Source organism: Glycine max, chromosome 7, assembly GCF_000004515.6.
Source record: "Glycine max cultivar Williams 82 chromosome 7, Glycine_max_v4.0, whole genome shotgun sequence".
NCBI classification, from domain to species: domain Eukaryota; kingdom Viridiplantae; phylum Streptophyta; class Magnoliopsida; order Fabales; family Fabaceae; genus Glycine; species Glycine max.
In genome coordinates, this window is record NC_038243.2 from 40,490,297 (window position 1) to 40,517,104 (window position 26,808).

The 26,808-nt window shown below is 35.1% G+C and overlaps 2 protein-coding genes across 8 annotated transcripts; both read left to right on the forward strand.

Annotated features, from left to right (window-relative positions):
- Positions 1–274: 274 nt before the first annotated feature.
- Positions 275–11,582, forward strand: LOC100807083 (glucosidase 2 subunit beta). Its single transcript, XM_006583885.4, has 18 exons — positions 275–435; positions 596–692; positions 815–931; positions 1,047–1,142; positions 1,878–2,117; positions 2,928–3,154; positions 3,643–3,741; positions 3,876–3,968; positions 9,085–9,424; positions 9,521–9,610; positions 9,696–9,797; positions 9,901–9,958; positions 10,090–10,158; positions 10,301–10,388; positions 10,808–10,869; positions 10,977–11,028; positions 11,101–11,186; positions 11,261–11,582. The coding sequence occupies exons 2-17, from the start codon at positions 599–601 to the stop codon at positions 11,161–11,163; spliced, it is 1,890 nt and encodes a 629-aa protein (XP_006583948.1). The 5' UTR covers positions 275–435; positions 596–598; the 3' UTR covers positions 11,164–11,186; positions 11,261–11,582.
- An 8,617-nt stretch (positions 11,583–20,199) lies between these two features.
- On the forward strand, positions 20,200–26,144 carry LOC100795194 (protein FAR1-RELATED SEQUENCE 6). Of its 7 annotated transcripts, none has more exons than XR_005892388.1 (4): positions 20,200–20,407; positions 20,623–20,660; positions 20,833–20,995; positions 23,977–26,144. XR_005892388.1 is itself a non-coding variant. In XM_026129331.2 (2 exons), the coding sequence occupies exon 2, from the start codon at positions 24,523–24,525 to the stop codon at positions 25,300–25,302; it is 780 nt and encodes a 259-aa protein (XP_025985116.1). In that variant the 5' UTR covers positions 20,252–20,407; positions 23,977–24,522; the 3' UTR covers positions 25,303–26,039. The 7 variants fall into 7 exon arrangements, 2 of the variants coding, with proteins under 2 accessions (XP_025985116.1, XP_040873327.1); XR_005892389.1 differs by having other exon boundaries at positions 20,866–20,995; XR_005892387.1 differs by having other exon boundaries at positions 20,204–20,660.
- Positions 26,145–26,808: the final 664 nt, after the last annotated feature.

The following is a 26,808-nucleotide window of genomic DNA, read 5'->3' on the forward strand; positions in this document are numbered from 1 at the left end:
AAAAAGAAAAATACATGAGATAATGAAAAGTCAGAAAATAAGAATAATATTGTATTTTTACTTTTGTTAGACACAAAATAAAAAGTTGTACGAAATTTGATAAGTTACAAATTTTTTGATATTTTTTCAGTCCATCATTATTTATTTTATATCATTCCTTAGTCATTTTTTAAATCAAACGTTAAACACAAGGAATGCACGTCGGAAGTGAGTCTTGGTGAACCAAAAATACCATTAAGTCACGTACTTGATTTTACTAAAACTTCCCCACGTTAAAATTAAAATTTCCCAACAAAAAGTAAGTTAGTTCGGGTTGGGCTGGCCCGTCTTGAATTAACAGTAGCTTCTCGAATCTCATTTTCACACTAATCATCACGCGTCACTAGCAATCGCTAGTCGGAAAACCGCAAGGTCGCTCCGCTCGCGTCGTTGCTCGTATGTGCATTTACTCACTCCGATCACACTCCACTCCGCATAACGCAATTTTCAATTTTCACAACCACCATTTAACACTTCACAAACTTCACCTTGATCTAACTCCTCACTCATTATTATTCGCGTTTTCAATTTTCAATTCTCTTTCTTCCTCTGCCAGAACATGAAGCTGCTCATTGCTCTGCTTCTGGTGTTGTGCGCGCCGTTTTCATCTTCTTCCAAACCCAAAGACCCGTTCCTCGGAATCTCCCCCGAAGGTACCTCTCCCCTTAGCTCCACGCAACATTTATTATTATCGTTTTTAATTTTGTTTATATCTTTACAGTTTTGTGATTGTTTATATTTCAATTGAAGAAATGCGCGTTGCTATTTCTCGCAGATGACAAGTATTACAAGGCTTCCGATGTAATAAGGTGTAAAGATGGATCCGGAAAATTCACCAAGGCGCAGCTCAACGACGATTTCTGTGATTGCGCTGATGGCACCGATGAACCTGGTTTTTATTTTAATTATTAATTAATTAAGAATATCTTGTTTATTTTATTTGTTTCATATTGGATCATTTGCTGTTCCTGAAATTCTTTGTGTGTGTGTGTGTTTGTTGGGGGCAGGCACATCGGCATGTCCGGGTGGAAAATTTTATTGTCGGAATGCAGGACATTCTCCTGTTTACTTGTTTTCATCTAGAGTGAACGATGGAATTTGTGGTGAGCGCGACATGTTTATCTTTTTAATTTTTATGATTGCATTGTGTAATTCCTATGGTATGGTTAGAATTAGTGGTTAAGCTGAAAAGTTGAAACAACAAAAAAAAGGGGGAAATTGAAAGAAGAAGAATATCCTAACTGGATAGATATACATGGACAAGGTCCTATTAGTACAGATTTAGAAGGATCTGTTGACTATGATTATGCATTTATTTGTTACTTTTCAGTGTTCCATTTGATATATAAGCTAAACATTTTGGATCTGGTGGACATGTTTTGAACTTACAGGAATGCTTTTGTTTTATCTTGTTACTCTCACTGGTATTATTCGTGGAGTTTATGATATAGATATGTGGCATAGTGATTGGAGAAGCTGGTGGAATAATGCTGGCACTTGATCTAGATGGAAATTTTTTTGGACATTGCCATTACAGTTATTCCTTCTATATTTTATAAGTTCAATATGGATTCTAAGTTCTGTTACCATGTAACAAAATTGATGAGTATGGAGAGTGCACTTTATGTTTTGATCCTTTTCACTAACATTGTGCATTTGCACATCATTTCTGAAAGTGATTTCCTTTCTTTTAAATAATGGCATTCAAATTGTCTGTGTTATAAAGTTAAAGTGCTGTTATCCAATAAATTACTTGTCTGTAGTTTGGATTATTGGTAGACTTGTGAGTTTTGTTAGCTCTGAAGTAATTTGTTTTGCTTTCCTGCCATAATTTGTAGATTGCTGTGATGGAACTGATGAATATGATGGTCAAGTAAAGTGTCCAAATACCTGCTGGGAGGCTGGTAAAGTTGCTCGAGATAGACTGGAAAAAAAGATTGCCACTTATCAAGAGGGCGTCAAATTGCGAAAGCTAGAAATGGAACAAGCTAAAGTAGCTATGGAGAAGGATGAGGCAGAACTTTCAAAACTGAAAAAGGAAGAAAGTATACTTAAAGGGATTGTGAAACAGCTAAAGGGTATCACTTTTTGGTTGTCCTGTTCTTGTGAATGTTTTACTTAATATACATAAACTACATGGAACTTTGGTTTAAGGATTTTGATCATAAAAATGGTCATCCACACAAAGACAAAATGGAAAGGCAATGTGTCAAATCTACTTTTGACTAATTTAAACATGCTACTAATAGGTTTATTTTTCATTGGTAAGAGGATCTAGTGAATGCATGGAGAAATCTGGTTAGGGATGCAGGAATGCATTTAGTGTTATGTTCAGTTTGAAGTGTTAGATGCCTTCATTGGTTTTGCAAAAAGCCTTTTTAATGTATAAATTAGGGATTAGGGATGCAGGAATGTGTTTAGTGTTACGTTCAGTTTGAAGTGTTAGATGCCTATACCGGTTTAGCTAAAAACCTTTTGAATATATAAATTGAGTACAAATTGGCAAGTGTGCAAGGTATTCTGAATGGTCTGTTTAATTACACATATGACCACAAGCAACTTCTTGCAGTTGATGAGTGACATATGATGAAGTCAGATCATCATTATCAGCCTATTTAGCATGTGGAAGTTGAAGATTCTTCTTTTGACATTTTTCAAATTGTATAATTGAGGAGGGGACAGCATTTTACATGTTCTGAAAAGCAAACATGATAAAACATGTTTGGCTGTTAAGTTTACAGATTTCATGCTATGTTGTAAAGTATATGGAATTTTGATCAGGGAGAAAAAGGAATATACAATTTTTTTGTAAGTTTTTTGCTTGTGTAGTAATTTTCTATCCTAGCAATGGAATATTCTTTGACAAATTCATTTTGCTTCCATTGCAGATCATAAGGAACAAATAGAGAAGGCAGAGGAGAAGGAGCGTTTACAGAAAGAAAAAGAAGAGAAGCAGAAAAAGGAGTCTGAGGAGAAAGCTAATGAAGCAAAAGATAAAGCTGATGAAGATACAGGGCATAGAAATGAAGCTGAAAAGCATTCAGATGTTGAAGACAATTCTGTAGAAAATAACCATGATAAAATAGAAAATCTAGAGGGTTCTCCTGCCGATCAGGTTTGATTGCAGTTGCCATTAAGGTTGCAGAACTTGACTGTACAATCATAATGCGCCATACTGAAGAATTTTAGTTTAACTTTTGAATGCATGAATCTGGTAAATGGTCAATGTGAGGTGACAATATATGTGTGTGAGAGAGGTTTTCCTGATCTTTCATTAACCCTGTATCATCCTTAGGTTAATTAATGCTAGGATAAAAAGAGTACTACCTTGTCATGTTTCTTGATGCAGTGAAATGCTCTACCAAATAACATGTGAATAATGAATATTTTTTTGCAAGAAAAATTATTTTTTTTTGCTATTAATATGTTTACCTGTACTTGCAAGCACTGGTAGAAAAACAACTAATAATGACTATTTTCCATCCCACTGTGAAGCAGATTGCTTTGTCTTTCCTACACATTATTCCTTCACTTGTGTGTGTACACGACTTCATGTGGTAGTAGTCTAATTCTTCTATTTTAACATTCCATGCTTTCTTACAGGATGAAGCAGGGGACAAATTAGAAGATGTACTTGATAACGATGATGAAGCCAGTGATAGTCCTGGGAGTGAAGGATCTTTGCATAATAAAGTGGAAGAGGTGAATTTTTTATTTTTATTTTTTTGCATTTATCTTCTTTTCTGAATTTTTGTTAGTTGAAATGGCATTTTCTGCCAAACACATAAGATTTAAGACTTGCTTAACATTTTAGTTTGGTTTTTCACGCAATGTAGAATGCAAAAGAAGCTGAGGAAGAACCTATTGTGAAATCTGAAACTGATATAAAGGTCGGAAACAAAGAGTCTTCTGCTGAAATCATCAATAAGGTATCTCTCTAGCCCATACTCAATCTCTCATGGTATGATTGGAGTTTACTCTTATTTTACATTCATGTCATAGTTAAATACTTCAATTGATGTATACTGCTTGTTAAATTCATTATGAATAATAAAAAATAGCATATACTACTAACAAGGCTTATAAAAGCACAAATTCATGATCAATAACTAAAAACATAAATCTAGGAGCATTATTATAACATTAAAAAGCACATCAAAAGTCAAACCATATATATAGTGTGGAAAGAGAAACATGTGTAGTTGTAGACAGTGACCAGAACCCAAAGTAAAATAATGTGGAAAGAGAAACACACAAAGAATGATGGGGGAGAGGCAAAGAAGAGAACAAGAAAAGGCAAAAGAGATGAACATGAAGAATGGACCCACCCTGGGTCTGATTGGAGGGAATTTCTCTCTTTTCCTCTATTTGTTTGGAAAAGAAAACTAGTTTTTAGGGTTTCCAGAATTGGGTCAGGCATGACCTGACCCAGCTAGATGTGTGACTCATTGCAATAGAATCGTGTGATTCAGCCTCAAAACCACATTTCTTGCAATTCAAGCACCAAAACATGTCAGCTTTCAATTTGCATTGCCAGCTGCTTGAATCGTATCGTGAATCGTGTGATACTAATAACAATGCACTCAACTACTTGCAAAAAGGGTCACTTGCAGCTTGCAGCACTTAAAGAATGTCAATAAAGAAGCCGCAACTCTTATAGATGCAAAAGAAGTTGCAGGTACCAAGCTTTCACTTATAGCACCAAGGTTTAGGGCAGCCATTGTTCCAAGACAACTCCCAGGCTCAAGTCTCACATCACAGCAACACAATAGTGGTCACAGGTCTATTAGGTAATGGCTTGGGGCTGGGTTTTCATCCCTGTTCCCCATTCTACCAACTGGGAAATTGGGACCAAGCATCTATAGAAGGATCTCATGATCTCACTCAATCCTGCCAATTTTATTTCAAACATGGGAATATAATGCTTCAGCTTCCGAAACACCTTGACATTGATTGTTATCCTTCTTTTTCTTTCTTCCTCAACAATCCAGTTAATTGGAGGTGGAAAACCATAATGCCTTTTTGAATCTACTTACTACTACCTTCATTGAGATCCCTATCAAATGGCACATGAAATCATTTGGCATAGAAGTACATCAACCACTAAAGTCAACAACAATGGGCATGTTTGGGTAAACTTGTCTATAAGCACTAATAGGAGAAGAAAATAAGAAGAAAAAATGAAATAAGTTGCTAAAATTAGCTTATTCATAAGCTAATTTGTAGAAGCTTTCTCATATTAGCTTCTCCAAAAGTTCATTTTTAACTTGTGCATAAGCAAATTTTAGCTAACAAAGAAGCTTATTTCATTTTTCCTTCTTTTTTCTTCTCCTATAAGTGCCTATGGAGAACTTTATACAAACAAGCCCAATGAGAATAAAGGTCCTTTTTCCTAACTTCCCACTTCTCATGAAACTGATAGTTTAGCTTACCATATACAATCACATAAAAACTTGCAGTTAAGTGAAGTTAGCAACCCACCTGTGAAGCACGGAAGACCTCTTTGGTTTCTTGAGAACTTTATTTGATCCACCATGACTCACCCAATCACGAGCTGTCTCAAAGCCCCACTTAATAACTGAACCACATTTTTGTCTTCTTTGAAGTTTGAGCATCATTCTCCACCTCATTCACTATTTGAGCTCATGAACCAATTGATGGAATCCTAATTCATGGATCTAATTTTTGGCATCAACAAACTGGAGAACCTATTTGAGACTCTCTGAAATTGAATAAAATAAAGGAAAAAAAAATTAGAAAAAAAGATGGAAAGAACAACACCACAATCATAAAAGATTGATCAATTGAGGATGATTCGCCACAAAGAATAAAATTCTTTGATAAAAACCTAAGGTTTCACACAAGAACCGAGACACTCTCTGTGTTTAATCTGAAATTTCATGAAAAACTGTCGACAAAGTGTCTAAGGAGTCTATTGATACTCATACTAATAACCTTAAATTAGGACCAAGACCCAATAACTAATCTAATAACTAAAAGACGTGAAAATAACAATAAAAGGTAACGACAACCCATTACTAGTCCGAAAATAGACCTAAAATACAATTAAAAACGAAAATAAATCCTATCCTAGAAGTTGACTAAAATTCATGAGTTTCGCACTTCTTCTCTTTTTCCCATGAGAGAATTTCAAGCTCTTCTTGAAATCTATTATCCTTACTCTAGTGATCGGTTCATCCTTGTTGAGCCCACCCAAGTCAAACTCTTCCTCGTTAGATAGTCCTCCATCATTCTCTCCTTCTTGGGAAGAATTCGCCATTGAATTGATGTCGTAGGTACCTACATCATAAAGAGTCAAGTCAATAACATTAAAAGTGATGCTCACACCATAGTCAAGTGGTAAATCAATTTTATATGCAGCGTTCCGAAACTTTAAAAGGATCATCTCCCCTTTCTTGAGGTTTAGATGTTCTTTTGGAAGGAAGCTTATTTTTCCTCAAGTAAATCCAAACCCAACCCCCAGTTTGAAAACCATCTTCTTTTTATTCTTATTGGCATATCTAACATATTGTTCAACCTTTTTCTCAATTGGTGCTTTCATCTTTTCATGTAAACTCTTAAAAAAGTTGACTTTAGAAAGTTCATCCCTATTCATCACAGAAAAAGTGTTAGGGAAAGGTAACAAATTAAGAGGGGACAATGGATTAAAATCTTAAACCACTCAAAAGGAGAATAAGAAGTAGTAGAGTTTACTACCCTATTATAAGCAAATTCAGCATGGGTGGGCATTCCTCCCAAGTTTTCAAATTCATACCTACCAAGTACCTTAGGAGTTGAGATAGAGTTTGATTTACCAGGATGACGGGCATAACACATGGACTCAAACTTTCTTTCACCCATCTTTTTTTTGTCAAGCTCTCCACTAGTTTTGGCTCTCTTTTGTCTCTTCCGGATTACTTCAATTTTGCTTAAATTAACTCTATTTACTAAATTGCTTGCAACATCCAGGTGTTCTATCCCTCTCAAAGGAGGCAACCTATGAGGGGTGTCTTTGGGGAAGACATCCCCAAACTTCTTCAATAATTCTTCCACACTTCCCTACCTAGAGGCAAAGAACTAGCAATAGAAGACAAATAGTAATCATGAGACATTAGTAAATACATAGGTTGTCTAGCTAACATCACTCTCTTCATCTCTTTTTCTCTCATGAACAAGTTCTGTATTTTTTTTTTTCTCCTCTTGATTTTCATCTTTTTTACAGTTTTACTCTTTTTTTATCTCCACTCTGTTCTTTCTTTTCTTTCCTTTCATGTTTCTTTCTCTTTTTATCACTTTTGATTTTTTCTTCTTTTCTCTCTTGTTCTCTTTTCACTCTCATTTATTGTTGATCTTGACAAACCTTACTTGGAGACAAAGGTGTAAGGGTAACCTTTTGTCTTTTATGTACAAATGAAAATTTATTTGTGACACCATTATGGATTACATCCCTGTCATACTGTCAAGGCCTTCCAAGTAAAAGATGATTAGTCTCTATAGGGACATCAAACAATATCTCATTAACATTTTTCAATGGACAAGTATATCAAAACTTGTCTATCTACAGCTAGCTCCCCATTCTCACTCGATCATTGTAGTTTGTAAGACCTAAGGTGAGGGGAAGTTTTCAAAACAAGCTTTTCAATCTAACTTTGGCTAGCTACATTAGTGCAACTACCCCATCAATAATCAAAGAGCATATTTTCCCCGTGACCACGCACCTAGTATGAAAAATGTTCTCCTTTTGAGTTTCATCTCTATCCTTACACACACTATCCATTAACCTCTTCACCATCAACGAGCCGTACATCACATTCACTTTCACTCTCATTAGAAGAACTAGAAGAGCTAGAAGAAGATGCCCTAGTGATATTCCCATTACCCAACACAACCATAGTCCTTTTGTTAGGACATTGGGAGACAATGTGACCCTTTCGCAAACACTTAAAACATTTAGTAGAACTTGTTTTTGAAGAAGTTGGAGTAGGGTTACAATTATTTTTACTAAGTGCAACACCTTTCCAAGGCCCAATAAATTGGGGAACTTAGTTCTAACCAATTGATGGAACCCTAATTTATGGATCTAATTACAAACTGGGAAACCTATCTGAGACTCTCTGAAATTGAAAAAAATAAAGAAGAAAAAAAAAAAAGAATTAGAAAAGGAGATGGAAAGAAGAATGTCACAATCTTGGAAGATTGATGAGTTGAGGATGATTCGTCACAAAGAATAAAATTCTTTGATAAGAACCTAAGGTTTTATACAAGAACCAAGAGAGACACCCTCTTAAATGTGTTTAATCTGAAATTTCATGAAAAAACTGCCAACAAAGTGTACAAGGAGTCTATTTATACTCCTACTAATAACCCTAAATTAGACTAAGGCCAAATAACTAATCTAATAATTAAAAGACTTGAAAATAACAATAAAAGATTGTGGCAGCCTGTTACAAGTCCGAAAATAGGCCCAAAATACAATTAAAAAATAAAATAAATCCTATTATAAAAGTTGGCTAAAATTTATGAACTCCGCTTCTTCTCTTTCCTACACGAGAGAATTTAGTCTCTCGCCAATCTCTTCTTGAAATCTCTTACTCCGTGCACTAGTTATTAATTCATGTTGAGTTCACCCAAACCAAAAACTTCCTCCTTGGATAGTCCTCTATCAATGTTACAGGAGTCTGAGTGATTTTGCATCTAGACAATTGTGATGGCGAGAGTTCATGGGTTCAGTTCATGGGTTCTCTGGTATTTAACAATCCTAGCTGTTTGTGTCATTGCACTTATTTTTGTAGTCATTGGCACAGAATACAATCACCATCAGCCTTGAAGGTGGTTATTTCCAACAATATACTGTATGTTATGTGCCCTTTTGAATTCTTCAGGCTTCAGCTCTTACTATATCTCCTGCTCTGATGAGATTGTTTTCTATCTCATACAAACTGATAGTTATGGGTGATATTTTAGCTAAGAAATATCTTCAACTTCGCAGTTTTCTTCCGCTTGTCTTTTCTGTCTGTTATTTTCTCTTTGTTGGCATATCTGTAGGGGAATGATGCATCTGAAAATACCGAGGGATTATCAAGGGAAGAGTTGGGCCGGCTTGTTGCTTCACGCTGGACAGGAGAAAATACTGATAAGTCAAGTGCTGAACCTGATACGACATTAGACAATGAAGATCACGAAGATCTTCCAAAGGGGACAAATAATGAGGAATATGAAGGCTATGCTTCTGAAACTGATGATGACATTGACAGCAACAAATATGATGATGACAGTCACAAATATGACGATGAAGATGAAGTTGATGAAGAGTATCGAGAGGATGAGCATGATGACCTTACTTCCTCCTACAAATCTGATTCTGATAATGAACCAGACTTGTCAGGTTTGTTATAGACATTACATAATCTTTATCCAAGTTTGGTATATAGATGGAGTTGTGATGAGATAATTTAAAAGAGCTCATATGGTACCACAACAGATAATCCTTCTTGGTTAGAGAAAATACAGAGAACTGTGCGGAATATTTTTCAGGCTGTTAATTTATTCCAGGCTCCAGTGAACCAGTCAGGTAGACGTTTAACACTTTATTACCTGTCTTTTATATCCATGTAGGTATAACTTAAGAGTTAAGCCTTTCTCTTTGGGTTCTTTAGATGCTGCTCGTGTTCGCAAGGAATATGATGAATCAAGTGCCAAGTTGTCTAAAATACAGTCTAGAATATCAAGTCTGAAGCAAAAGCTAAAACATGATTTTGGTTAGTATGCTGCTAGTAACATTTGTAACCATTATAGCATGAGTTGTAAAAATAAGTTATGGAATTGACTTGAATAAACTGAAGTAGAACTTAAATATTACAGGTCCAGCAAAGGAGTTTTATTCATTCTATGATCATTGCTTTGAGGGCAAGGAGAACAAGTTACGTTATATCTCCGTACCAGTTTACTTTCTGTTGTATTTGGCTTTCTTCTCTTCTTTTTTTTTCCTTCCGTATCTGCGGTTTGATAGTCCTGTTCATCTCACTTTCTGGTGATGGAAATTTTGTTCAGGTACACTTACAAAGTCTGCCCCTATAAACAGGCTTCTCAGGAGGAGGGCTATTCCAACACCCGTTTGGGGTAAGGTTTTAGTAACTAGTTGATAATTTTTGTTAGGGTGCTTTTCTTCAGTATAAAAAAGTGCAAGCGTCAATTGGTGAAAACAAAGTTCTATTTCCCCCCTCTAAAAAGGCAAATAATTCGATTTCCTTCTTTTTTACAGGAGCTGGGACAAATTTGAGGATTCATACAGAGTAATGGTGTTTTCTAATGGTGATAAATGCTGGAATGGTCCTGATAGGAGTTTGAAGGTTATATTTTTCAAATTTTAAAAATGATATGCTGTCATTTCTTACAATTTTGGCTAGATTATTGTCTCTATTCATTCTATAATGATTAAATAAACTGTCTGGTTAGATGTAGCAAGTGTACTTTCATTAGATGTAGAAGTATAATATAAAATTTAATTTATTCCATAAGAGCATGTTAATAGATAAATAGTGCCTTCTGGGTTTGGGACGGGAAACAGGTGCAATCCAAATCCTAACGCTGCAAGTTTTTCAAACTAAACTAACAATTTATTTTTTATAATAAAAACCATAGTAACCCAGTGGTGGAAATTCTCTGCAGTTGTATTATAGTAGTTGGAGTAGTTGCACGTGGAAATAAGAACTTGAAAGGTTCCAATTTGTCGACCCCCTGTGATTTAATGGCTTTGTGCTTTTAACAGGTCAAGCTAAGATGTGGGTTGAAAAACGAGATTACTGATGTAGATGAACCAAGCCGTTGCGAGTAGGGAGTCTTGTTTTCCTCTGCTGCTACCGCTCTTCTCTTTTTTGTCAAATTTTTCTGTCATACTCTCCATTTTTCTCATTGTTGTCTCACTGGCCTCATGGCAGATATGTAGCAGTATTATCTACCCCAGCCCTTTGTCAAGAGGAAAGGCTGAAGGTACTATAATTACATGATAACAAATGTCGTCCTTTCGATATGGTATTTAATTTTAACCGTGGAACTTTACAGGAGTTACAACACAAGCTAGACTTGTTGAATTCGGAAATACCATCAAACCATGATGAGTTGTGAACAACCGGGATGGAGTTTAACAGGTAATTTTACTAGGCTGTGATTCTTTTTCGCTTAAGACTTGAGTCCTGAGTTGATCAAATTTTATTTTGAACAGGTAGTATGATGGTTATAAAGCAACTGAGGAAGTGGTGCCCTAAGTTTTGTATGCTAGAGCTTACACAAATATAATATTGGGGGAGGTTAGGGAGAGGCTAGAAACTGATTCGACTTGGGATTGATAATCCTTATGGTTGTCCGAGTTTGCAACATTCTAATATGCTTATCCCATTGCACATTTTTCCTTTATTGAACTCAATTACGAAATGGTCTGTGTGCCTCTCCTAGAAATTGTCCATTCCATTACCAAAAGGCGGATATTTATACTATGCAAGATACTGGACAGTCAGAATTTCTTGAGCCAAATTTTTTTGTTAAAATGAGTTCACGTTATTATTGATTTTTAGATGGATATGTGGTGTGTGGAATTTTCATATTTTGTTTGCTTGGCCTCTTGAGGAGACTAAATAGAGATATATGGTTTACCAGACAAAAAATTCACAGGAGAAAGCCCAAAGGAAGGATACATTTGATCTGAAAAAATTGAAAGTTGATCAATCGATAAAGAAAAGGGTGATGTTAGGTGCACTCAACATTATTACGAGTGCACCCAACATTTTAAGTGAATGGACGAAAATGTATCCGTGTGAAAACTTTGTGTATTTACACTGAGACTACCTATCAACTCTTTGATGAGTAAAACCCGAAAGAGCAAATCATCTTTTTACTTTCTAAATCTAAAATTAGACTTGAACTATTTTTTTAGTTTATGTTTGTGTACCTTGCCTCAAGTAGATGTTTTTATGTATAATGTTAAAGAGATATGGATTTGATTAGTTTTTCAAAGAAAAAATGAAATATTATATTTAAAATAATTTAATATCTCTTTATCTTTATAAAAAAAATATCTCATATCTTTTATTTTAAGAAGCTTCTTATATAAAATAAAAATAATTCACAATTAATTGCATGACTAGTTATGATAATTAATCTCATGATTTGATTCAATAGAATATTACTCTTATTTTATGGACAACTTCCATAGTTATAAAATAATACTTCCTTTTTTATATTAATTATATTTTTGGTACTGGCAAAAAATACAATAATATTTCACTAAAATAATTATTTGATTAAATTAAATTTTTTAATTTAATTATCAAATAAATTATTTTCTTTTGTTAAGATTGGAATACTCATTTGTGTGTGATCATGTGAGTTCAACATGTTAGAGAGAAGTCTTAAATTCAGTTAGTTTTCAGTTAGTTGTGAAAACTGTTTGTGGTTACTATTAAGTGTCTCTTCTTAGTTAGTTAGTATGTTGTGATTCTGTTAGTTACTAACAGAATCAGTCAGTAATTGTTAGAGTCAGAGTTAGGCCTCATTGTGAACTCTGCTCTATATATAGACCTTTGTTGTAATCATCAAATCAATAATGAAAACACAATTATGATTTCTATCAGTTCTCTATCTCTCTCTAAATGTAACATGGTATCAAGAGCCTTCTGATTCTTCCACAAGCGTGGCAAGATCCTCCATTTCTTTCCTCTCTCCTCTGAATCTTCCCTTCTTCAATGGATTCCCAACCTCACACACCTCATACACCACCAATCTTGGCGACACCCAACTCAACAATCACACCTCTATCTTCTTTCAACTACAAGATTTCTGTCAAATTAGATGCAACAAACTATCTTGTATGGCTGCAACAGATTGAACCAGTCCTAAGGGTTCATCGCCTTCATCGTTTATGTGTCACTCCTGAGATACCTCCTCAATACGCTTCGGAACACGATCGCCTTGCCAATATTGAAAACCCAGCTTTCAGCAACTGGGAATTACAGGACCAGCTCCTCTTAGCATGGCTGCAATCATCTCTTTCCCCTGCCATTCTTCCTTCTGTCATTGGTTGCAAGCACACATTCCAACTCTGGGAAAATATCCATCAATCCTTTCAATCGAAAACCAAGGCTTACGCGCGACAATTGCGAACTCAGCTACGCACCACGAAGAAAGGATCATCTTCAATCTCTGAATTCTTGGCAAAAATCAAACACATTTCATATTCGTTGACATCAATTGGTGAGTCTGTTTCCCTTCAAGATCAACTTGATGTGATTCTTGAAGGTCTTCCTAATGAATTTGAAAGTCTCGTAACCCTAATCAACTCAAAGATCGAATGGTTCGATTTAGAGGAAATTAGGGCCCTTCTTCTGGCTCATAAGCAGCGATTGGACAAGGCACGTATCACTGAAGAAGCTGCATCCCTCAATTTTACTCAATCTCAGCCAAATTCAAAAACCCCCAATTCTGTGAACCCTAATTCTGCGACAGAAACCCAGATTGCTCCTCAAGCCAATTGGACAACTGGGAACTCAAATTCAGGCAATTACGACTCTCAAAACAACAATTTCAAGAACAACAATCAATCTAGAGGCCGTGGAGGAAGAAATGGCCGTGGCAATCGTGGTGGTCGTGGGGGTCGTTCCACTGTTCAGTGTCAAGTCTGTCATCGCACAGGCCATGATGCTTCCTACTGTTATCACAGGTTTAATGCTGCTTATGGAAGCAATCAACCTTATGTTCATGGCAACCCTTATCAGTATGTAAGGAACACTACACCAAATAACAACAATTGGGCTCAAAGTAACCCTCAGTGGCAGCAAGCAGCACCTCAGGCCAACTTCACTGGATATGCACCTCAGACCAATTTCACTGGTTATGCCATGCACCCTACCATGAACAACAATCTTGACACAGCTGCTACTCAGCATGTTACTCTCATGCAACCTCCTCCAGGCTCTGCTCCTCCTCCTTCTCACCTTGAGCACATATTCCTTGGCAATAATCAAGGTTTGCGTGTCACTGGAATTTCCTCTTATGCTTTTCCTTCACCTTCTCATCCTCATCATACATTGCATTTAAATAATGTTTTGCATGTTCCTAGCATCAACAAAAATCTTATCAGTGTTTCAAAATTTGCATCTGATAATAATGCATACATTCAATTTCATCCATCTCACTTTGTCATGAAATCTCAGGACAATGATCAAATCTTGCTTCAAGGAAAATTGGAAAAGGCTGGACTTTATCCCATTCACTCTCAGTCATCAACTACTTCTAGTCTTTCTTCTAGACACCATTCTGTTCATTCTATTGTAACTAGTCACAATGACTTGTATTTTCAATGGCATCACAGGCTAGGCCATACAAATCTAGACACTATGAATAATGTCTTGAAATCATGTAATATGCCTACATTCAATAAAAACAAAACTGATTTTTGTATCTCTTGTTGTTTGGGCAAGTCACACAGATTGCCTTCCCAACTGTCTCAAAGCACTTATAATTCTCCTCTTGAGTTAATTTATTGTGATTTATGGGGTCCAGCCCCCATGCAGTCCTCTATGGGCTACAAATACTACATCTCATTCATTGATGCTTTTAGCAAATATATTTGGGTCTATTTTCTTCATGACAAATCAGAAACACTTACTATTTTCAAACAATTCAAAGCATTAGCTGAATTACAGCTTAACACTAAGATAAAAGCCATTCAATCTGACTGGGGGGGTGAATTCAGAAGTTTTACATCATATCTCAGTCAGTTAGGAATCATTCATCGCATTATCTGCCCTCACACCCACCATCAGAATGGTGTGGTCGAAAGAAAGCATAGGCACATTGTGGAGATGGGCCTCTCCTTACTCTCCCACTCCTCTCTCCCTTATCATTATTGGGACCATGCTTTTCATACTGCTGTGTACATCATAAACAGACTCCCTGCATCTCATAATCATTGCATTCCCCTCAAAGTTCTATTCAATAATGTTCCTGATTATAACTTCCTCAGAGCCTTTGGTTGTGCTTGTTATCCTCTTCTAACCCCTTACAACAATCCTAAGTTCCAATACAGGTCAAAAGAATGCATCTTTCTGGGCTATTCTACTTCTCACAGGGGTTACAAGTGTCTTGACAATAAGTCTGGCCGCATCTATATCTCCAAGGATGTGTTGTTTAATGAGAAGCACTTCCCTTATCAAATCACTCCACCTACCACCTGCTCTCCTAACCAAACAGTCACATCAGCAGCTCCCCTTGGAGTTGTCAACCATATTCCCCTACAAACTCCTCACACACCAAACAATCTCACACCAAACAACCAACCTACTCCTCACACACCAACTACCTTTCCCAGCCACACATCTTCACCATACATCAGTGCCTCTGCCTCTCCAACTCCAACCTTACCCTCCACAGCTTCCTCCACCATTGATCCTAACTCCACTCCCACTTCCTCTCCTTCACCTACAAGCAACACCCATCATATGCTTACAAGATCCAAAACTGGCCATCTCAAACCTCCTCTCTTTCCCACAATCAATCTAACAACCACTGAACCAACCACTGTGCAGCAAACTCTTTCATCTATCCACCGGACTGAAGCTATGCAACAAGAGTATCAAGCTCTTCAAGCTAACAAAACATGGAGCTTGGTACCTCTTCCTCCTCATAAAAGAGCCATCGGGTGCAAATGGATTTTCAGGATCAAAGAGAACCTGGATGGTACCATAAACAAATATAAAGCACGCTTGGTCGCCAAAGGATTCAACCAGAAATATGGTCAAGATTACAGTGACACCTACTCTCCAGTGGTGAAACCAATCACAGTGAGAACTGTCCTCACCATTGCTCTTACTTCCAAATGGCCCCTTATTCAACTTGATGTCAACAATGCCTTTCTTAATGGGCAACTCCATGAAGATGTCTACATGCAATAGCCTCAAGGCTTTATTCAGGGTGAATCCACTCTTGTATGCAAACTTCACAAGGCAATATATGGTTTAAAACAAGCCCCAAGGGCTTGGTATGAGAGTTTGACAAATACTCTCATCTCCTTTGGTTTTCAAAAATCCAAGTGTGATCCCTCTCTTCTCATATTCAACAAACATGGCTGCTGCCTGCTTATTCTCATTTATGTAGATGATATAATCATCACGGGTTCTTCCAACACTGCTATTAACCTCATTGTGAACAAGTTGAATGCTACCTTTTCTCTTAAGCAGCTTGGCACTCTTGAGTACTTTTTGGGCATAGAATGCAAGCTTACTCCATCTGGTGCTCTTCATTTATCTCAAGCTAAATACATTAGAGATATACTTCACAGAGCAGGCATGGAAGACTGCAAAGGGATTTCCACTCCTTTACCTGCAAATCTTAAGTTGTCCAAAACTGGTGCTGACCCTTTTGACAACCCCACTCTGTACAGAAGCATTGTAGGAGCCCTGCAGTATGCTACAATTACCAGACCTGAACTTGGATACTCAGTCAGCAAGGTGTGTCAGTTTTTCGCTCAGCCACTGGTCTCTCATTGGAGTGCAGTCAAAAGGATCTTAAGATACTTAAAGGGCTCCATTGATCATGGTCTCACCCTTCTGCCTGCCACCACCAGTGCCCCTCTCAGCATTAATGCTTTCTGTGATGCAGATTGGGCCTCCGATATTGATGATAGGAGGTCCACTTCAGGTGCTTGTATCTTTTTTGGTCCTAATCTTGTGTCCTGGTGGTCTAAAAAGCAAACTCTGGTTGCTAAATCTAGTGCAGAGGCCGAATACAGGAGCCTAGCACATGCTGCATCTGAAGTTCTATGGCTCCAGTCTCTTCTCCATGAGCTCAAAGTTCCCATCCCTCCTCCAGTTATCTATTGTGACAACCAAAGTGTTGTTGCTATTAGTCACAACCCTGTGCTTCACTCCAGAACGAAACACATGGAATTAGACATTTTTTTTGTGAGGGAAAAGGTTTTGAACAAGTCTTTGGTTGTTTCCTACATTCCTGCACAACTCCAAGTTGCTGACATACTTACCAAATCACTCAGCAAGCATTTGTTCTACAACTTCCGCTCCAAACTCAGAGTACTTAGTACTGCTGAGCTTGTGGGGGGAGTGTTAGAGAGAAGTCTTAAATTCAGTTAGTTTTCAGTTAGTTGTAAAAACTGTTTGTGGTTACTATTAGTTGTCTCTTCTTAGTTAGTTAGTATGCTGTGATTCTGTTAGTTACTAACAGAATCAGTTAGTAATTGTTAGAGTCAGAGTTAGGCCTCATTGTGAACTCTGCTCTATATATAGACCTTTGTTGTAATCATCAAATCAATAATGAAAACACAATTATGATTTCTATCAGTTCTTTATCTCTCTCTAAATGTAACACAACACTAAAGCAATAGTAAATTAATCATAATTAATTTACTAATCAAGGTAGGGATTTAACAAAGCTCCTTAACGTAACATCAATCTTTTCTTTCTTCCAAGAATCAATAGAAGAATAGTAATGTAATATTTCCTTCCATTATTTATAGCTTAAGGTTAACTCTAGAGTATAGTATTATTGTCAAATTCTACTAAGCTAACATATTTAATCAATTAATGACTTAAGAAATTCTTTCCTTCTTTCATTCAATTGGTTTCGCCAAGGTCTTAATTCTATTATCGAGTTCAAACTTATTACTTATAGTTGATGAATTCTTTCTTGATTCATCATTAATTCTACAACTATTTAATCATATCCAATATTCATTCAAGTAATTCCCTAAGACATTAGGTGTCAGAAATTAAAATATAACAAATAACTTGTTAATTATTATGATAATCTCATGTCAAAGGAAATTATTATATTTTTTCTTAAGAACTTCCTATTGACTTAGCAAAGAAATATTAACTATTATAAATCCTCAATTAAGTCACTTCAATGATAACATCCACATATACATCATCTATATATGCAATTTAATAAATGATATCTATTAATCTTTATCCAATAAAGACTATTACATATATATTGATCTATCCGGATTATTGATGACCTATCCATAATAATCTTACAATGAAGAACAATTTAGATTAAAATTATAAAGGACTATTTTTTTTTAAGAACTTCCTATTGACTTAGCAAAGAAATATTAACTATTAGAAATCCTCAATTAAGTCACTTCAATGATGACATCCACATATACATCATCTATATATGCAATTTAATAAATGATATCTATTAATATTTATCCAATAAAGACTATTACATATATATTGATCTATCCGGATTATTGATGACCTATCCACAATAATCCTACAATTAAGAACAATTTAGATTAAAATTATAAAGGACTTGTTTCTCATTATGGTAATTTCTATCATGATAATAAGTCACTAATTTTAATTAAGGACTTGTCAAATTAACAATTTAATAAAACAATAAATATGATAATAAAATAAAGAACAATTCTTTACTAAAATTGATAACATGATGGATTGGATCTTAGACATACATATTTATCCCTAACATATTTAACTCTTTAAGACATAATTTTTTTTAAAATAAAAAATCATAATAAACTTTAATAAGCTTAATATTTTTTATGACAAAAATTGCTCAATTAAAAATATAATCAGTTCCTTCCTCAATTTTAATATAATTATATTTAATATGCTACTTGATATTTTAAAAATTAATATAATTATCTAATAATTTTATTTTAATATAGAAAGTAGAAGTGGACCGCGAGGTCGTGGGTTTCATGTAGGGGTGTTAGTGGTGCGATTTAGTTTTGTTTTTAGACAAAATGTCATTCGAACCAAACATAAAATAAAGATGTGGTTTTCTTTGGTTTAGTTCGATTTCAAGGTCTTTTTTATTTTTTAAATTCATTATCATAATTTAAATCTATGAAATAAACTTACATAATTATTATAATATATATATATATATATATATATATATATATATATATTATCATGATAATTTGTGTATCACTTGATATTTAATAATATTTTTCTACAATATTAGTACATAATTTTTTAACATATGAAAGTAAAATATACATATTGATTATAAAGTAAAGGAAAAATAATAAATTATTTAATATTTATTATTAAATATAACAATAAAAATCAATATAATTATAGTATACAATTTGTTTGGTCTGATTCAATTTTTTATAACAAGGTCTAAAAATCAAACCAAACCACAAAAAAATGCGATTTTTAAATTTTTTTTGTTTTCGTAAGTTTTGATTATTTTGGATTGATTTAGTGGTTTAGAAATGGTTTGAATCAGTTTTGAACACTCTTACTTTTGTGCATCATGATGATCAGTTGTAGAGTTAGACTCTAGGTTTAGTTTCTCACCACCACAAGACTGCACCAACAACCACCATAGATCAAATGAGATAGTGTAAGAGAGCAAGGGAACTAGAGCAATGCCCCACAGGGAGGGGAAGAGGGAGAGCGTGAAGGGAGGGGTAAAAACATAAAAAAAGAATCTATAAACCAATTTTTATTGTTTTTCATGAGGGGTGTAAGACGGTTTTAAAATGATGTAAAAAACCAATCCGGTCTAATTTTTACCAAATACATTTCCATTTCAAAATTATATTTTAAAACATAAAATTGAAAATTGACAATCACTCTAGATGGACCTAAGTTACTCACATGACTGATTTTTATTAAATAACTCATTTACCTTCAATTAAATTAAGGAGAAAATAGTACTTCCACTCTCCATTTATTTATTTATTTTTATACAACTCCTTCTAGTTTCTTAAAGAAATACTTATTATTTAGTTAAGTGACATACATCTCTTATTTTATATTATTATATAAGTTTAATAATCATGCAAATAATATAAAACTTTTTATATTATTAATGTACTTTTTTCTTCTCTTATTATATTTAATCATTTAACTTCTATTAATTTTTTTTATCACATTATTTATTATTTATTATTTTTTTTTCTTTCTTTATTTATTTTTTCTCATTATCTCTCCCTCTCTCTCTTTCTTAAGTAGCATATCTAGAAGTAAGTATCTTTTAAAAATAACAAATGCTAAGTGCTAACCAATGTTTTAGATTAAAAAATTAAAAATTAGCATGAATGCAAATCTACTTTAAAAATTAGAGTGTGTGAATGTGATTCAATATCAACTGAGGTGAGTTAATGGCAAATTTCCCTTAAAATTAAATTACTAATACATATAATAAGTCGAAGTGAAAAAAAAAAAAAAAACATGGTGGCTGTGGGAGTGAGAAGTGATGCCCATGCTTATTTTGCTTTTGCCACCGTCAAGGGGAGTAAGGACTAAGGAGCAGCATTGACCTGTCCACAGCCTACAAGAGTGTGATGCGCGTAATACCCAAACTTTCACCAAAATAGGTATCTTTTCAATTCAACTGCTTATAATGTTTAATGTTCACTCTCTCAATTTTCCTTCACGTGTCTCAATCTCAAATTTCACCCTTGTAAATTGTTTGTTCATATACAATCGAATAATCTTCTTCGGTATGTATGTATATGTAATGTGTGCATCTGCAAAAGCGAAACTACCCGAGTATGGTTTGTTATTATAATAATTGCCCTTGCTTTTACAGGGGAGGCTGTTGTTCTTGTCTTGATTGAAACTTAAAAGGTTGTTTCTCATTCACCAGTGGATTTTTTTTTTCTTTTTTGAATTTTCTGATGGCTGTACTGTACACTGGGAAAATTAGGATCTAGGTTCACTAATCAAACGGTTTAGGTTTTGATGATAAAATGCAAACATAGGCATAATAAACTTACCACCTTCACTTTTTGACTACAAGTTCCAAATTCTGATGGCTCCTCGCATTGCAAAGGTAGGGGGAAGGTTATTGTACGCGGCCTCCCCCTTGCATATGCAAAGAGACTGCTTCTGGATTCGAACCCATGACCGACCAGTCACAATTGGCAACTTTAGGGTTGCGCTAGGGCTCGCCCTCACACCAGGTATAATAAATTACAGTAAAAAAAAATGTTCATCATGTGTTTTTTTAACCCTTGAAACAGTCACGGTGGTAAGTTGTCATTGCAAGTTAGCTACCAAATACCTGCATTTTGGCTCTTCAGCATAGAATTGTAAACAAAATTGGTTGTATTTTTACTTTTTCAATGTACATTGCAATGAATGAGGTTCCTGCCATTATATAGTAGGAGAGGTTTAGATGTATATAACCTTACCTCATCCCCTTATTTTCCATTGAGTACTCAACATTTGTGTAGTTAATGAGTCTCCTTTATATTTAATGGAGTATTATTCTCTTCTTTTCTTTTGCCAGAAACAAAACCCTTCTTTTCCTCCTGTATGTTTTGCTGATTGTCAAGACATACAATATTGAGATTGGCTAAATCTCTGTCATTGCCCTTCCTTGCAATATTATTGACTTTTCATTCCATCCTATAAAGTGGACACACCATTTTGGTATGTGGTGTGGCATGGCGGACACAATAATTGATAACACATGTTCACCATGCAAGTGACAAGTCCACTTGAAAAGAAAATATTCTGCTCCTACACGGCGAAGACACAGTTGGACACAACCATTAAAAATTAAAAGAAGAAGAAAAAATGGTTTGGTTTGTGTAAAACTTTTAAGAAACTTTAAATAATAGAAAAGAATAAGGCAGGAGTGCCTTTTGCTTTCCCCAACTTTTTTGCTTCATTTTTTCACATATGGCATAAATTAAGATATTTTGAATCTAAAACCTTAAATAAATGATATTATGAACTGTGGAACTTTTTCCTTAAATTTTCAAGGATGCACACAAATATAGAATTTGGAATGTCCCTGTGTTTGTGCCCCATAGGTTCCATCTTATCTCCCTAGATTGTTGGATGAGTTTTGACAATACTATATTATCATGTGGTTACCTTATTTTCACGCTATCTGTATTATATAATTGAAATTTTAGTGGCCAAACATGTCACTGTTATGGCCAATAGCATGTTGTGAAAGCTCTGTATCTGCCTTATTCTGATCTTTGAGATTTTTTTAATTGATAAGTATTGTGTTAGATTTTGTACTGAACCAAAACCAGAAGAAGAGTGATTTTAGCCCTTCCACTTTTGGAAACACGTATGTAGATCTCAGCAATCTTTGTACATGTTTTATTATGCATACACTGGTGTTAGCTTACATGGTTCTGTGTCCTTAAGTGATTAAATTGTAGATTCCCTGTATTTATTTTGCGTGAACTGGATTTATTATACACACTTTGTATCCTCTTAAATCTTCATTATAAAAAAGCCAAAAATAGCACCTACATACATCAATATTATCAATTGCGGATGGCAGTCAATGGCGAAAAGCCAAAAATCCATCATACAACATGGCTGATGACATTGCGGACAAATAGTGGAAGCATGACAGAAGAATTAAAAAAAATATATGTATATGCAATACACATACACACACATATCTGCTAAATAGTATATACAATAAATTATAAAAAATAATAGCATATATGAAGATAAAAAAAATTTAGAAATATATCCTATGAAATAAAATTCATCAAAGTCATAAACTAACAAGAATAGATAAACACTGCACAACTAAAAATGTCCTAGAAGTTGGAGGGAGACGATGAAGTAAAAAAAAGGTGGGTGGATCATGAAAATGAGAAAAACAGAAAAAAGAAGGAAAAAAGATGATGAAAAAGATGGTGACAAAAACAAAGGAAAAAAAGAAACTTGAAGAGACTGAAGAAAAAAGAGCAAATGAAGAATTGAGAAGAAATGAAAAGAAAAACAGAAAAAAGGAAAGAAGAGATTTAACTTTCACAGTGGTTGCCGGAGTTTGGGTTGTTGTAGCTGGAATTGCTGGTGGGTGGTGGAGGGAAAGGATGAGTGACAATTGCCCCAGGAAAGAGTGGGAGAAGATAACACACAGGACAGGAGAGTGAAGGAAGGCTTTAAAAACCCCCTTTGAAACTCTTCAAAATACAACTAAAAAAAGGGTCCATGTCTGCCATGGATGACAGCCGCAAAACATGAAATGGCAGAAGACAGCATCAAGGCAGGTGGCCAATGATGGTTGTTCAGAACTTCCCACTATTCTGTTATGGTGGGGTCATACCACCATTTAACAACTATGACACATGCAACACATATTTGTATGTATGTTAATGGGGAAATATTATTGATTAGGAAACACAAGCAGTGTTCATATCTGAATCCGTGGGTATGCATATATGTGCAATAAGTCAATAGCAAAGAACTGACTCATTCTCTTTGACAAACCGATCAGGAAGTCCCAAAGCTCTCTCTAAGATCAAGTAATTTATTTGAACAGTGATACTTAACAGAATTAATACAAATGACATATTCACAGGTCTCACAATTCCCTTTCTACAATCTACAAGATGTATGTTGTGTGTGGGTCTAGTTTGGAAACATTAGGTCCCTTCATTCTTGTTTTGTCAGGTGCTCATTTTCCTTGAGAACAACCTTTTCAAGGTTTTGGGTGAGCATTGGTTGTGTGTCTGCCATCCTAACTGTATAGTAGTTTCTGATGACTCATTTAAAGATTTTGGTAAAAGATATTAGGCTAAAGTTTGCTGGCAAGATGTAGTTGATACAGTCCTTTTTTCTGGCTGAATGGTTACATTTTTAAGGGTGTCTTTCCTCTTCAACATGTTTGAGGATATGGTTATGCTTTTGTTTCTGGAGTTTTGCTCACAGCTGTTTCAAATGAGGTGTTATTTAGTGTTCAACCTTGTTTTAGTCAAGTTTTTTGTGGTTCCCTATTCTACTTTTTTTTTTCTTTTTAAGAGGATTTCTTAATTTCCCCTATTCGTACTTTCCCCTGTTGACAGTTTTTCTTTATCAATACAAAAGATTTGTTATGCATTACTTCCAAAGGCTGTATATGGTATAGTAGCAGCCTTTATTGATGTGTTGTTTTCTTTAATTCTTTTAATTTTTCTTTTAGATGGAAGAAGTTTGTCTGAATAGTGAGCCACTTTTTGATGAACGCAATGAGGTTGATGTTGAGGGGAACTCTTCTATCGCAGAACATGATCTTGAATCTTTAAACTCACAAACGAATAACTCTCCACTTCCAACTGTGGGTCTGGAGTTTGATTCCTTTGATGAAGTTTACAACTTCTACAATATCTATGCAAAGGAATAAGGCTTTGGTATCAGAGTGAGCAATTCATGGTTTAGATCGGAAAAAAAAAGAGTGCTATAGAGCAAAACTTAGCTGCAGTAGTGCTGGTTTTAAGAAAAAAAGTGAAGCCAATAATCCAAGACCAAAAACAAGAACTGGTTGTCCTGCAATGATAGTGATTAGAATGGTTGAGTCCAAGAGATGGAGAATAGTGGAAGTTGAGCTTCAACACGACCATCAAGTGAGTCCACAGAGCAAACGGTTTTACAAGTCACATAAGGAAATGATTCTTGAAGCCAGCAAATCACGACCACTGCCAGAGCCTGTAACAGAAGTACACACCATTAGGTTGTATAAACCACTTTCATGGATGTTGATTACAATGGTTACTCAAATTTTGAAGAAAGTCATGACACCAATTTTGATAAATTGAAATATTTGGAACATAGAGAAGGGGATGGCAGAGCTATATATAATTATTTTTGCCGGATGAAGTTGACCGATCCAAATTTATTTTACTTGTTTGATATTGATGATGATGGGCATCTAAAAAATGTTTTCTGGGCTGATTCCAGGCCAAGGATTGCTTATAATTACTTTAATGACACAGTTACAATAGACACAAATTGTTTGGCAAACAAATATGAGATCCCTTTGATGTCATTTGTTGGTATAAACCATCATGGACATTCTGTTCTATTGGGATGTGGCTTCCTTGGACATGAATCAGTGGATTATTTTGTATGGATATTCAAGGCATGGCTTCAGTGTATGCTTGGTCGTCCTCCACATGTTATTACTGACCAGTGCAAGCCATTGCAAATTGCAGTTGCTCGGGTTTTCCCTCATGCTCGTCATTGTTATTCTTTGCAGTATATCATGCAAAGAGTTCCAGAAAAGTTGGGAGGGTTGCAAGGATATGGACCAATCAGAAGAAAGCTGTATAATGCTGTCTATGAGTCATTAAAGATAGTTGAGTTTGAATCTTCTTGGGCTGATATGATTAAATGTCATGGACTGGTAGATAACAAGTGGCTTCAGACATTGTATAAAGATAGGCATCTATGGGTTCCTGTTTATCTAAAAGATGCTTTTTTTATAGGACTGATCCCAACTAAAGAAAACAGGGCCTTACGACGTTTTTGATGGATATGTGCATAAATACACATCCTTTAAGGAATTTCTTGACAAGTATGACTTGGCTCTGCACAGGAAGCACTTGAAAGAAGCCATGGCGGATTTGGAGTCTAGAAAAGTAAGCTTTGAATTGAAAACGAGATGTAATTTTGAGGTCCAGCTTGCAAAGGGGTTTACAAAAGAAATCTTTCAAAAGTTTCAATCTGAGGTTGATGGCATGTACTCTTGCTTCAACACAAGACAGGTAAGTGTCAATGGATCTATAATAACATACATTGTGAAAGAAAGTGTTGAAGTTGAGGGGAATGAGAAGGGAGTTAAAAGTTTTGAAGACTTATACGAGACTACAGAATTGGATATTCGTTGCATTTGCAGTTTGTTCAATTACAAAGGATATCTGTGCAAGCATGCATTGAATGTTCTCAATTATAACAGCATTGAGGAAATCCCATCTCAGTACATCCTGAACCGTTGGAGAAGGGATTTCAAGCAAACGTTTAATCAATTCCATGTCTCTGATAACATTGATACCTACAACCCTGTGGACTTGTATACTCATCTGTTCAACAGTGCTCTTCCAGTGTTAGAAGTAGGGGCACAGTCACGGGAACATTATATGGTTGCTGTATAAGAACTGGAGGAGTTGTTAGGCAAGTTTGATATAGAGGACTATAACTTATTGTAAACAATTAATACAAGATCCCCATCCCCTAGTTATAATGATGTTACTTCTAATTGACTGTTTATAACTCTCCCGTGGTTGGTTTATTCCAAGTTTTTGTGCTACAGGTGATTGTATAAAACGAAATGCCAGTGGCTCAGTGCCAATTACATAACATTTTTCTTTTAAATGATTTGGACTGTGTTGATACTAATACATTTGCAAGAGTTCTAGCTTTTCACCTTCCTTTAAATTGTATCAGGCATTGTTACTATGATTCCATTAAGTGATTCCATTTCAGATTAAAGCTTGCAATGGCCTTTAATGGATAAAATGGTAATCAAAACCAGAATGGCCTTTATGCTGAGCACTATGTTCTGTTTCAAAGTAATTTACCCAACTACTACTATTGCATATTCAGTGAGTTGGTGAAACACTAAGATGTGTTTGAATAACTGTTTGCACACGCGCTTCAATGTATCCAAACGGAAAAACTTCTCTCTGTATGGATTGAAATGAACGGACGCTTGAGGTGTTGGAAAGGAAATCCAAACACACTATAATATGCTCACAAACGTTATACGATCAATGCACCGTTTGAGAAAATGAGATTCACTTTGTTCACAAACGTTATACGGTCAGTGCACTGTTTGAATTTTACTTAAGGAAGTTTACTATTTTTATTTAAATAAAAAAATTCCTATTAAGATTTTTTTTTATTAAAGTTATGCTAAAACCAAAGTATGTTAAATATTATTATGCTTGAGATTAAAATATCAGAAAAAAGGAAGTTAGTTGACATGTTTGGTCACGGGATAATATGTTATATTATCATTAGAAGAAGAAAAAAAGCT